The sequence below is a fragment of the Elephas maximus genome, chromosome 6 (genome assembly GCF_024166365.1).
Source record: "Elephas maximus indicus isolate mEleMax1 chromosome 6, mEleMax1 primary haplotype, whole genome shotgun sequence".
NCBI lineage: Eukaryota > Metazoa > Chordata > Mammalia > Proboscidea > Elephantidae > Elephas > Elephas maximus.
This window is the reverse complement of record NC_064824.1, coordinates 94,485,312-94,499,930: the sequence shown is the minus strand read 5'-3', so window position 1 is coordinate 94,499,930 and position 14,619 is coordinate 94,485,312. Positions and strand designations below refer to the sequence as shown.

Here is a 14,619-nt window from a genome sequence, read left to right as displayed (position 1 = left end):
CTGAGGCTCTTGGTTTTCTCCTCTCTCTCTTTCTTATCCTGATTGTAATTTCTTGTCTTAGATTCTTTACGAGTTACCTAAAAGCACTTCTGGGAAAACAGAGAATAAATGAATAAATAAGTACATTCACACATGCATTTGTCAATTAATTGCTCTATGAAAATTTAGATATAATTGTGATACTTTGTGCTCACTGAATTTGGGTGATTGGCCTGTCTAGAGCAAAGAAGAGACGGAAAGCATATGACCTTTTGGTTAACATTTGAAGAATCCAGAAAGCACCAAGACATTATTAAATCAGACCAGATGTCTGGAGGGTTTTTAAGCCTTCTTTATATTGATGCCAGCATGATTTCCCAAAGATAGGTTCAGACCTGTCCTCCTTGAATGGTTCTGGCTGCATAGACTTAAATGAGGTAAACTCATTATAACCTTAGTGTGGCTGCCTTTGAAAGATTTGAAAAATGTTCTTTTATTGAGACTGAATAGCTGGATGTGCATTTGCTGCCAATATCAACAGAGTCCAAGGGCCCTCCTGTTATTTTCTGCTTGAGTTTTCTTAGGACATGGGATGGGGCGGGGGAGGGAGTGTGAAAAGCCTCAGAAGATTGTGTTTTGTTTTGCTTTGGTTTCTCCCCCTGTTCTTGGTTCATACAGCAAGTTGATGGTAAATATTGGGCAATTTATTTAACCACACTATTCCTCAATTTCCTTATTAGCAATACTGTCTTGTTTATGAGGAGTTTTGAAATTTTTGCAAACACACAAAACACTGGTGCAGACATCCAGTGTAGATATCTTATTTCCAATCCACTTGATGTCTTTTCACCGGTGGAGACCACCTGCATAGGAGTCATCTGGAGTGATTGTTAAAATGCAGATCCCCAGGCCCACGTCAGACCTGAATTAGAATCTCTGCAAATACAGCTAAGAAACCCCATTGTTAAAAGGTTCTCAGGTGATTTCCATGCACCCCAAAGTATCCTTTCTGGTAAGCCTGTGCTTCAACTAGGTTGTTCAATCACCTAAAAATCCCCCGGTATCTCCCAAGGTTTTCTGGACTGACCCAATCTGGATTGTTTTCCCCAGAGCTAATGCATATTGTGATAGAGTTGTTCATTCAAAAAATATTTGAAGCTCTAACTTGCTCATCCTTGCCCTCAAAACTTATATAATCTGGTTGGATGTCGAGAGCTAACATTTCACAGTCAGAAGTGGAATAAAATTAGCACTCAGGCTTCCAGAAGTCAATAGAACAAACGAGCATGTGCCTCCTTGCTTTCAGTCTAATGCTGGACTTCCCCTAGGAGACCCAAGGTCGAGGTCCTATTCTTAGTTTGGCCACTGACTCAGCTTTGACCTTGGGAAAACCATTTAATCTTCCTGCACAGTTTCCAACCTCCACAAGTATATGCTTCCTCCAACCTCATGAAACATATCCCAGAGGAGCTGTTCAGTTTATTCAGAAGGAAAGTTTGGTTATGTTAGCCATATGTTATGCAACCAGATGTAACTTAGAAGCGGTGATAGCCTGAGATTATGGATCGGTAATGGTGATTATGTCTTATAACTGAAGAAGATCAAAAAAATTTGCCCAGCTTTTCCCGAGCTGTGTTGAGAACTGCATTTTTAGGGAAAAGAGTCCCTGGACTTGTGGATTTACTGGATAAGTTATTACAGGATCTGCAGAGACATGCAGAGTTCCTGTTTCTCTGCTCAGAAACCTGGGAGAATGAGAGGACTGCTGTTTACTCCCAGCTTTGCCCCACCACCTAGCCTTGATAGGTGCTTCTACTGTATTACACTTATCATCAAACTTGTCACCTTTTCTGAGGCTGTTTCAGTACTTTGAAACCTGTATTAGGTCACTATTATTGCATAACAGATTACCACAAATTTAGCAGTTTTAAATGGATTACGTCACAGAAGTCCAGGCAGGAAGTAGCTGGGTGTTCTGTTCAGAGTCTCACAGGGCTTAAAATCAAGGTGTCAGACAGACTACGTTTTCATATCTGGAGGCTTGACTAGGGAAGGGCGTGCTTGCAAGCTCCCTGAGGTTGTTGACAGAAATCCCTCCTTGCATCTGTAGAATTCATGACCGCTTACTCTTGTAAGTCAGCAGCAGAGAGTGTGTCTTTGCTGCTCTGAGTCTCTGACCTCTAGATGCGCTTTTAAAAGTCTCACTTGATTAGGTCAGGCCCACCAGGGTACTCTCCCTTTTGATTAATGACAACTGAATAGAGACTTTAGTTACATCTGCAACATCCATTCAACTATGCCATATTCTGTTGGTTACAAGCAAGTTATAGGTCACACTCACACTCAAGGGGAGGGGATTATACAAAAGTAGGGGTCATTGGGGGCCATCTTAGAATTCTGCCCACCACCAGACCACAACAAATTAAAAGTCAGCACTCAATTTCTGTGTGTGCAACAAGTTAACTGAGGGCTTCAAACATTACTATTTATGAATCTTCATTCCTGTGCATGTGATCTTTTCTAAAATTCTTTTTTTTCTTTTAATTTTTATTGTACTTTAAGTGAAAGTTTACAAATCAAGTCAGCCTCTCACACAAAAACTTATATACACCTCGCTACATACTCCCAATTGCTCTCCTCCTAATGAGACAGCCCACTCTCTCCCTCCACTTTGTCTTTTCATGTCCAGTTCACCAGCTTCTAACCCACTCTACCCTCTCATCTCCCCACCAGGCAGGAGATGCCAACATAGTCTCAAGTGTCCACCTGATCCAAGAAGCACACTCCTCACCAGCATCCCTCTCCAACCCATTGCCCAGTCCAATCCCTGTCTGAAGAGTTGGCTTTGGGAATGGTTCCTGTCCTGGGGCAACAGAAGTCTGGAGGCTATGACCACTAGGGTCCTTCTAGTCTCAGTCAGACCATTTAGTCTGGTCTTTTTATGAGAATTTGGGGTCTGCATCCCACTGCTCTCCTGCTCCTTCAGGGGTTCTCTGTTGTGTTCTCTGTCAGGGCAGTCATGGGTTGCAGCCGGGCACCATCTAGTTCTGGTCTCAGGCTGATGTAGTCTATGGTTTATGTATCCCTTTCTGTCTCTCAGGCTCATAATTACCTTGCGTCCTTGGTATGCTTCATTCTCCTTTGATCCAGGTGGGTTGAGACCAATTGATGCATCTTAAATGGCCGCTTGCTAGCGTTTAAGACCCCAGATGCCATTGTCCAAGGTGGGATTCAGAATGTTTTCTTAATAGGTTTTATTATGCCAGTTGACTTAGATGTCCCCTGAAACCATGGTCCCCAAACCCCCGCCCCTGCTACGCTGACCTTCAAAGCATTCAGTTTATTCAGGAAACTTCTTTGCTTTTGGTTTAGTCCAGTTATGCTGACCTCTCCTGTATTGTGTGTTGTCTTTCCCATCACCTAAAGTAGTTCTTATCTACTAATTAGTGAATACCCTTCTCCTATTCTCCCTCCCTCCCCCCTCTAGTAACCATCAAAGAATATTTTCTTCTCTGTTTAAACTATTTCTTGAGTTCTTATAATAGTGGTCTTATACAATATTTGTCCTTTTGCAACTGACTAATTCCCTGGAGGCGCAGTGGTTAAGTGCTACGGCTGCTAACCAAAGGGTCGGCAGTTCGAATCCGCCAGTTGCTCCTTGGAAACTCTATGGGGCAGTTCTACTGTGTCCTACAGGGTCGATATGAGTCAGAATCGACTCGACAGCACTGGGTTCTGGGTTTCAATTTCACTCAGCGTAATGCCTTCCAGATTTCCCCACGTTATGAAATGTTTCACAGATTCATCACTGTTCTTTATTGATGGCATTATATTCCATTGTGTGAGTATACCATAATCTATCCATTCATCTGTTGATGGGCACCTTGGTTGCTTCCATCTTTTTGCTATTGTAAACAGTGCTGCAGTGAACATGGGTGTGCATGTATCTGTACATTTAAAGGCTTTTATTTCTCTAGGATATATTCCAAGGAGTGGGATTGCTGGATTATATGGTAGTTCTATTTCTAGTTTTTCAAGGACGTACCAAATCGATTTCCAAAGTGGTTGTACCATTTTACATTCCCACCAGCAGTGTATAAGTGTTGCAGTGTATAAGTGTTCCAGTCTCTCCACAGCCTCTCCAACATTTATTATTTTGTGTTTTTTGGATTAATGCCAGCCTTGTTGGAGTGAGATGAAATCTCATTTTTTTAGAATTCTTAATTAGCTTAAATGAACCATCTGTTAAGGGGAAAGTATTTGGTTATCAGGGTGGAAGGAACTGGCTTAACTAGGGTATGTTGAATACATGACAGCTACAGTCATGTCCTGTCCTAAGCAAATAAAACATTAGTTAGGGACTATTGCTTTCCTGTCCCTGGGTAGTATAAACAGTTAATGCTCTCAACTGCTAACCGAAAGGTTGGGGAAGTTCAAATCCATCCAGAGGCTCCTCAGAAGAAAAGCCTGTCAATCTGCTTCCAAAAATCAGCCTTTGAAAACCCTATGGAGCGCAGTTCTACTCTGACAAACATGAGGTTGCCATGAGTTAGATCAGCAGCAACTGGTAATGGTGGTGTTTCTGGCCTAGAGAAAGAGTCATCTTGAATTCCCTTCTTTACTGAGCTTTCCTAATTCATTTAATATGATTCCATTCACAAAAAAAAAAAAAAAAAAAAAAAAAATCATGTATCTATTCAAGGTTAAACCAAAAAAATAAACCAAACTCGTGGCCATCAAGTCAATTCCAACTCATAGTGACCTTATAGGACAGAGTAGAATAGCCCCTTAGGGTTTCCAAGGAGCAACTGGTAGATTCAAACTGCGGACCTTTTGGTTGGCAGCCAAGCTCTTTAACCACTGCACCACCAGCGCTCCATGTTCAAGGTTACAACTATTGGATTTACTCTTTTAAGAATTGTCCCAAAAAGTTCACCTCTCACAGTCTTTGACACTACTAGTTCTACCAAAACAAAAATAGCAAAAACCTTTTATTAGGAAAAACAGCGGAGATTACCCTTTCAACATGTTCCTTATAACAGCACGGTAAAGAGAGAAAGATACTATGTCAGAAAAAGAAAACAATCAAATTAGCATTGCTCTATGAATAAAATGTGTAACTAAATAAAAAAGTAAATTGGCTGGTAGAGATAAGCAGGAAATAAAAAAGAGTCTCTTTACAGCATTTATACAAATCAATAAGAAACCCCAAAGCTTTAAAAGGTAAACAGACAAAATAAATAGGTAGTTCACAAAACAAGAAATGTAACAAGCAACCAGACTTGGGGAAGGATGCTCAACTTTGGTGGTAACCAGAGAAATGAAAGTTTAAAAATACGTAATAATGAGGTACCCTCTTTTAGTCTAAAGAGATGAAGAATGTTATATGTCTAACACACAGAGTCTAGCATATAACTGTACTCAAAACATTTCATTCACTTTTCTGTGTCTTTCTCCCCTTCCCCTAGATCACAGATAAAATCTTCATCTAATATTTTTATTGGAACCCTGGCGGCGAAGTGGTTAAGAGCTCAGGCTGCTAACCAAAAGGTCTGCAGTTCAAATCCACCAGCTGCTCCTTGGAAACCCTTTAGAGCAGTTCTGCTCTGCCCTATAGGGTCACTATGAGTCGGAATCCACTCAGCAGCACAAAGAACAACACAATATTTTATTACACTGTCTCGCACAAGATAGATTTTATACCAGGGACTCTCTTCCTATTCTAGTTGAATTTTTTAAAAAGTAAAACTTTTTCCTTGAAACCCAGGTTTGGGTTCCAGTATTAAGGAAGGTGTAATAAAATTATATTAAATGTATTTCTGAAATAAGTTTTTTTTTTTAAGTATTTGAAAGGAAAGATTTCCCTAATATATCCCAGAGTTTATAGTAACAGGAATAGTAAATTCTGAATCAGTACTATATATCCTAAAACAGGTATCCTCATAATAATATAGCAGCCCCCTGTGTTCCTGTTTCTGTAAGTTGTGTGGCTATATGCCTGCTTTGCATTCTCTTTTGGCAGCTTACTAAAGGCAATTAGAGTAAGCCTTGTTGATGATAATGCAATGTTTCTGTTATATAATCCTCACATCTTTCTGAGACAAGTTACTTTATTCCCATTTTACAGAAGAGAATGTTGAAACTCAGAGATTTTTAATAATTCACCCCAAATCACACAACTGGTTGGTAGAACTAGAATTCAAACCCAAGCCTGTCCAAGTTCAAATCTGTGGTCTTTCCTCTACACTGCCTCTAGGAATATAATTTTTATTTATTTCACTTATAAAAGTGATTTATAAGAATAAAAATGTAAACATATGACTTGGTAGAAATAGCCTATTAATCATCATTCCTCCTACAATTTTATATTAATTCAGGAGCATTTTTTGAAGTAAAAAATTGTTGAACTCCTGCAAAGGAACTGTCGTACGTTCAGAATAGTGCTTCCTATTCCACGTCAAAAGTACAGATTTACTTCTTGATAAGATGTACTATTTGGAAACTGTCTATTTTTATTGTGATTCAGGTGCAAATAATAGGAAAACATCTTTTTTTCCTATCTTGGCAAAAGGGAAGATATTTCTAAAAGAGAATATGTAATGTAATCATTTAAATTGCTATAATTTTGCATTATGAATTGGGAGAATAAAGATTATAACACAGGGTTGAAAGATGTAACAATGGTTAACTAACTTTAAAGGGAAGACTAGGGAATTTCCCAAGACACTAAGCCATGAGGCAGCTCTTCAGAGGTACTTGGTACTCTTTCCTGCCCAATTAAATGAAAAAATACAAAACTGTAGGTGATGTGAGAGATAAACAAATGCCAACTCTGAAAATGACTTACATTGCAAGGCTTGATATTCATGTCTTAAAAACGAAATACCTAACGCCAAAAGAGAAACAAACAAAAAACTTGACTTTCTAATTCTTAGACAGTTAACATTTAATTTAATCCTGATCTTCATAAGTCAAAATGTTTTTAAAGGTTTTCCAAAAGCAATGTGGAAATTGGCAACAAATGAATACGAAGGCAAGCACACAAGCACACACAGAAAAAACGTCCTGATTTTACTCGAGGCGTTCTAAACTCTGTAATGCTTCTTCTGTTTACAGGGCCCATACTTGTTTTAACCGTCTGGATCTGCCCCCATACCCATCCTTCTCCATGCTTTATGAAAAACTCTTGACAGCAGTTGAAGAGACGAGTACCTTTGGACTTGAGTGACCTGGAAACACAATACCCAGCTCCTTAAATGGGCAGCAATTTCAGAAGCTGCCCTCTGGAAAAATGACTGAACATTTGAAGTTTCAAAACTATTACATTAGAGTAAAGCAGACTGCTGTTACTTTCCGGGAACACATGCTTTGTCACTTTTGGGGACAAGATAGTGGTTTTGAGTCCTCTTGGAAGAATTTGGGTAAGCTTGATACCCTGGGAACAACCCAACAGTCTTTCAATCAACAGTTCTTCTTGACTGCCAAACTTTTCCCGTTTGTTTTGTTCCAAGACAAAGATGAACCCGTACATGATTAGCTCTAGGGTAATTTTTTGGGAGTCAGGAGAATCTTGAAACTTACCCTTGAACGTGGTTCAAGCCAAACTGGCAGCACTTGGCCCAATCTCCAAATTAGTGCAAGTTATATAATAAAAACAAATATATTTTCTGAAAATACATTCATTTAAGCCCTAAATTTTGAGAGAATATTCATTTCTCGCTTATGAGTGCCTGCATGGTGTGCACCATAGGTTTCAACTTTCATGGAAAACAAGTGAAAATGAAGCCAAGTCAACAAGAGGTAACTTTAGAGACTTGCAATAAGGTGGTCTGTGACAATTTATATGCAAGTGGTATGTGTGTAATTATGGCTAAAGACAAACCGTTATACAATGAATTACTAATGACAAAGTCTATGCTTTATAATGCATGAAAACAGTTTTAACTAACAATCACAGCATAGCAGGAAAAAATACACAGTGAGTTCTGTTTATTTTTTATAGCTTCATTATATTTATGTTCTTTAAGATGTATATAAGAACCTACCTATCATACTGTATGTATCACCTGTTCCATTTTCATGTTCCATGCTTACTTGAGCATCATGCTAGTTATGTATCCTTTTAAGGACTCTCAAGGGAAAAAAAGGACCTTTTATTTTTGTAAAGGCAAAAAAAATTTCCCCAAAATATTTTGCACTGAATGTACCAAAGTCGAAGGGACATTACAATATGACTAACAGCAACTCCATCACTTGACAAATATAATAGGGAATAGCTTCTAAATCAAACTTCCTTCACAGTGCCATGTATACCACTACCAGGACTGTGCATATAAGTAATAATTTTTTAAGACTCACTATATGTGATAGTATAATATGCATTTATTTAAAATGCATTAGACTCTCTTCCATCCATCAAATACTTTACAGGATGGCATTTAATACAGGTATTTCGTATTTCCCCCACTGCTTTTTATTTGTACAGCATCGTTAAACACAAAGCTCAGAGAGCCATCGGTAACACTGAAGATATCAGCTCTCTTTAGTAATAAGAATTCCATTTTTCCTCATCAGTAAAGACATCACAAATTGAAACTCTGAGCACTGTATTTCTAAACGTGCATTTTCACTGATGCATAATTTTCTTATCAATATTAAGAAACAGTTTTCTATGGTATATCAGAAACTGCATGGCATCACTAATTTTATTTCTGCTTAATTTTACCAGGGGGTGTCCTTCATCTTAACTGCTTCTGGGTTTATTCCACATCATTGTTCATTACTTGACTTAAGGCCAGAATGCATCAGACGTTCAATAGAGTGAAGTTAAATTGTGGGTAATAAAAATATTGTATTAACGTTTGGTTTGTCAGCCTATGGTTTTAATAGGCATTGCCTGAACATTTATTTGAGAATTATGTCTACAAGTAGCCATGGAATTCCTATTATGGGATGTTGGCAGTCTTTCGTTTTATAGAGGTCATGTGCGTGGTTTGCGTAGGAAGTTTTTAAGAACTGATTGCTCTCTAGTTGGTTAAGCTGCATTTACCATGTGAGCCTCAAGAGGAATATCACTCGTGTTACATTCCTGCATTGAAGGCGGGTACTACAATGTGGGGAGATGGCCTGGAAAAAAAAGGATACAGAAACTTGGAAATAAGAAAGAAAGGCCTATGTACCATAATTGGACCAAAAAAAGAGAAGACAAAAAAATTTTAACTGGAATGTAAGTTTGTATTTATTGATCACGAATATAAGTATATATTTAATTTTGCAAACTATTTTTACTTGTTTGTATTTTTTTCATTATAAGGAAAATGCTATAACATACTTTGGAAAAAACACATATTTGAAGGTGTATAAGATGTTTAGGGTTTTTTTTTTTTTTTTTTAAGATGTTTAGAGCTGGCATTCTCCAAGCAGCTGAAATGGAAGGTTGTGTAGCTTTCAAAAATACATCCCTTGACCACATTAGCTTTCATTTGGCTGTGTGATACTTTGTTAGTATATCGTATATTATTAGGTAAAAGAGATGCAAAATAAAATGTGTCTCTTTAATTATTTCTAACAAGTATATTTCTTTGTTAAGGCATCAACTTTTCAACAGTTTTAACTGGTGTGGCAATTCTTAATTAGTGTAGTCATCTAGTTGATAACTATTCTCAGAATTGGGAGTTATTAAAGATTTACTAGTATAACAGAACGCCATGATAACTGATCTGTTATTCTTTATTAGTAAAACAAAAAGCAGCCAATAATAACTATATAAAAATATTAAATAACATTCCCACAGAATAAATTAGACTTTAATTTACTCTATAAAGACAAAAATCCATAAATATTTTCTTTTGGACTGTGAACCTAGATTATTTGACTTTTGTCTTGTTTTTAAGAAATTCATGAGTAATGCTTCTTTTACTCTAAAAGGCAGTCACAGTACATCAAATATGTATGCAGAGCATCTCTTATATGAGAGAAGAGGCATGCTACTGGCATTTTCTCTGTACCAGTCATTGTGGTTCATGATAGAGATACAAGATGCAAAATCTACCCTTGAGAGGCTACAGTAGACAACACCACGGTTCAAAAGAGTATCCTTAATAAAATTTGGTAAGTTCTACAATCAAGGAATAAGGAAAAAATGGCTTTTTCCATCTGGGAGATTCAATGAAGGCTTCATAGACGAGAGAGAGTGTGGCTAAAAAAAGTCACATAAGTACTGTTTCTGTTAGTAACTAATGGCGTGTAATAGTGTGTCAATACTGGTCCGGTGTTGAAGACAAGGATGCATTTAAATACGAGAGTTGAAGGCCTGCAGATGGGAAGCTGAACAGTGAAGGAGCAACTCCAGGATCTCTGAATTATCAAAAGTCCTATACTGTCCGCTCTGTTCCCTTTGTCTGCACTACAGTGTACTTTCCATTTTCAGTGTGAAAAATCCCAGTTCCTGAGCCCAGCCATACTTCGGGGATCAAAATATTTTTCTTGTGCACAAAATGAATGGATAGACCTTGGTCAAAGAATGCCATCACAGTTTTCTAGCATCTGTTGTATTTATAATTCAGTGGAAATTCTGTAATAAATGAAAGAAAATCTGTTTTGCCTGTGTAACAATCAGAAATGGTAAAAATGCATCCAAATGTGTAACAGTACTAGTAAAATAAGTTTGTATACTGCTTTAGAGTTTCAAAGTACTTTCAGATACTTCATCTCTTTTGATCCTCACATACTTTGTGGGGTACAAGGCATCAAGCCCCATCTGGGTTGAGGTTGATTTTCATGAAGGACTTGTGGGATCAGTTTCAGTATGTTGTAGTCACAATTCCGTTTCATCTCAGGAAATGTGGAGACCAGTGTTTCTACCAGCATGTTTCACTTTCAGTGAGCTTTGCAAGATGCTTTGTCTGCCCAGTCAAACTCTGATTTTAAACAAACTTAAAATGTGACATCTTCTAAAAAATCCAGAGAGAAATTAGTAGATTGATAGAAAAACTTCCCATAGACTTACTTCAATTTTACTGCTTATTATAAGAAATTTAAAACAGAATGCAAAATTTGGTTGCTTTTGGTAGATTTGTATAGTATAGTACTTTAGTTTTCTTTCAAATATTAATTGAAAGCAAGATAATGGGAAAAATAGCACTTTAGCAGAAACTTTACTTTTTTTTTAAGAAAATTTTTCACTGAGGATGATCTAGAAAGCCCTGGTCACCACGTCTCCAGTGATGTGGGTGAAGGGACAACTGGTGGTTCTTTTTTCCTCTCCCTGTCCTCCTCACAGTCATCCAAGCCATTTTTTCTATCTCTGCACAAATTTTATGACTTGACCACTTCTAACAAAGCAAGCACCTTATAATGAAGAGTCTAAAAGTCTGTCCAAGTCAATCCTACTCAGGAAATTCCAGTGGCAGGTGAAATGATGCTGTGACATCATTAAAAGGTACCTGTAACCCTTGTAATAAAAACATGCATATGAAGAATGTGGCCTCATCTCCAAAAGGAACCAGTTTCAGGCCCTCCTGCTCTCTCATCTGCTTTCAGATTTAATTGATGAGTGACAACACTACAGCACTTAACCAACTTCCATGTTATTTTTAATAAGATTCTAATTTTCTAACTACCCCCTTTCTAGTTCATTTATTTTCCGGATAAAGATGTTTGCCTGGTGTGGAAGCAAAGGAATGTCAGAGATGTTAAAGCTTTCCGAATTGTGGCTTAGTGCCAACTGTTGTCCACTAGAAAGGTGATAAAAATAAAAAATAGAGAAGAGGAACCTGGCAGTTGTGCTACCCCCAAGAATGTAATGCTAATTATTGACCAACTGTCAAGATTTGGGAGTGGTAGCTGCATTCCCAAGAGCTGACACAAAGGATATAATGAGTGTGTGTGCTGCCCATATCAGGGCCAAGAGGAACCAAACCAAAAAACCAAACCTCTTGCCATCGATGCTGACTCAGAGCAACCCTATAGGGCAGAGTAGAACTGCCCCATAGGGTTTCCAAGGCTGTAAAGGGAATAATTGAAACACGACTGGGATGGAGGGAAAGTTAAAACGAGGGTGGAAGGATCACTTTAGGGAATGCTGCTGGGGGTAGAACTACTTCAGTTTGGTTTCTGAACTGGAGGGAAAAAAAAGGTGTTGTGCCGCCTGGAGTGGCATTGCTTGATAATCTACCTGGTGGGAAAATGCCCTCATTTTATAACTTCAGTAGGTCGATTAGCATTTTCTGTACTGCAAAACAGAATTTAACCCAAAAGTATTAAAGCCGACCTAGACATTCAGCAGTTTAGCATTAAATTGTGGATCTTTTTTAAATTAAGAATTCTCATTACCGTGATTGAGTCTTGTGTGTGAAAAGAAACAGTGGCACTTGGCATATTTATTATGCTTAATTTGTTTTTAGCACACCTTTTTCGATACGTTTCCATAGTTTCTAATGGGGACTCAAATGTTCTTTATTGATCTACAAAGCAAAACCTAAGGCTTAGGTTATTGAGTTGCAAATGGAGACCTAATCAGTGTTTCCAATTTTGGAAGTTAAGACAGAAAACACATTTGCTTAAATTTAATCTGCAAAGTAGTTTATTTGGCTTTCATGATTGAAAAATTCAGCAGACTAGGATGGCCCTAGTTGTACGGTTTCTGGGGAACACGGGAGAATTAAATTTTTATATGTGATTTTTATGTGTAGTGGCCTTGGGCGGGTGATATCTTTCTATCCACCTTTCTTTTAAGATTTTGCAACCCTGTTGATAGGTATGTTGTATGATTCAAACTGGATCAGTTATTGTTGATCCAGGTAAGGAGCTATCCACGATTGTGTATCACCTGTAAAAAAAAGGATGGCTAACATGCAAGAAATACCTTGCAAGGACCTACCAGGAAACACACAGAACCAAGTGTTCTTTTAAGACCCTAATGTTCTAGAATATGTAATTACAATTTATTTTTCTTTATATGGTACCATAAGTAAAACTTGGGACTGTTAATATGTTGGAAAGTACATAAGATTAAATGTTTTTACAATAGAGATGCAGACATTTCAAAATAAATGAATAAAAATACATGCATCTCTCAACTCTTACCAAAAGTGTTCATCTAATTTCATAACAATGCTTTCTTTTTAATGCTAAGGTGCAGTATAAAACATTTCTAGGATCTAAGTAGAGCATAGGTGGTTTATTTTTCATTTCTCTCCACCAACCCCACCATCACGTCCGTTATACCAAGTGTCACCATTAATAGCAGTGTTTCATCTTTCTTCAGTTGATTTAAGCTTCATATTTATTCAGTGTGACTTTTAATAGAGAATAGTAATGGGAGATATTTTCTCTTAGCATGAAAATTATGCAGTTATCATTTCACCTTATATATATATATATATATACATTTTTTTTTTTTTCCAAAGCAAATAGAGCAGATTGTTGACATCCTAGAAATGATTCGTGGGTGGTATTACATGGAGCCTGGGACTCTGAAATGTGGACTAGTTTTTTGCTCCCTGGGAAGTCTGTATTCTTATCCTCATCTAAACCCCTGACTCTTACGTTGTATTTTTTATGATTCCAAAATGCTTTGAGGGAAAGATATTTTAATGTGCATAATTTGTTTTATTTTCATACTGATCTCTATTTTTGTTTAAAACCATGTTGCATCATGAAATTGCTTAATCCAAAATAAATCTTCTTTTAAAAAAATAGACTGACTTCTCTGTCATAAATTTGGAAAGGAAAAAACTGAAAAGGGAGGAGAACAAAAGTAGGGGTAAATGTCTCGTGGGATCAGTACAGCCCTCAGACTATAGGAAATTTTCCAATCCTAAGGATCTATTCTGTTATTTAGAAATATTTTACCATTTGATAGACCAGCAGTTAATGTTGAAGGAATAAATCAACACGTATCATAATCTCTTAATTCACCTGGTATCTTGCGGTTCTCTAGAAAAAGAGAATAAGATATATTTACAGAGAGAGGTTTGTTTTGAGGAATTGGCTCATGGGATTGTGGGGACTGGCAAATCCAAAATCTAGGTCAAGAGACAGCCTGGAAATTCAGTCTTTTGTCTTAAAATCCATAGCTCAAGTGGTAGGGAGGAGAGGGAATTCTGGCAAGATGGTCTATTTATATTCTGGAAGCAGAATACTTCCTCAACTGATTGGATGAGGCCCATTCACATTGTGGAGAGTAATCTGATTTACTTAAGGCCAACTGGTTTAATCACACGTAAATACTTCCTAACAGTACCTAGAGTAGTGTTTGATCGAGTAACTGGGCGCCATAGCCCAGCCAAGCTGACACATAAAATTAAGCATCATACATGGGTTGAGACATGTTAACAAGAATTTGTCAAACCATCATGGTTGAATACTTAACTCATAAACACACACACATACCACCACCACCACCCACAGCACAGTTTAATCTAGGGGTCGCATATTCACATGCCCAACAAGGGCCAGGAAAGTAATGAAATTGGCTGGGTGGGTATAAACAACAAAGTGGCAGGGATTAGAGGGAACATTCTAGTATTTTGCTCCAACAACTTCTACCCAATGAAATTCAGGTCCAGTGTTGAAAGATATAATTTTTCAAGAGGAACTCAAACCAAACAAAACCCATTGCCCTCAAGTGGTTCTGAC

The 14,619-nt window shown here is 37.6% G+C and overlaps 1 protein-coding gene across 6 annotated transcripts in view; it reads left to right on the top strand.

Annotated features, from left to right (window-relative positions):
• The window catches only part of HECW2 (HECT, C2 and WW domain containing E3 ubiquitin protein ligase 2), a 463,541-nt gene extending 450,171 nt beyond the window's left edge, over positions 1-13,370 (top strand). For 5 of the 6 annotated variants that reach the window (XM_049887746.1, XM_049887747.1, XM_049887748.1 and 2 more), the window contains one exon: positions 7,096-13,370. In XM_049887746.1, the coding sequence (XP_049743703.1) occupies positions 7,096-7,207 (112 nt within the window). In that variant the 3' untranslated portion in view covers positions 7,208-13,370. The remainder of the gene's footprint in view (positions 1-7,095) is intronic. The other variant, XR_007517919.1, reaches the window with a different exon arrangement.
• Positions 13,371-14,619: the final 1,249 nt, after the last annotated feature.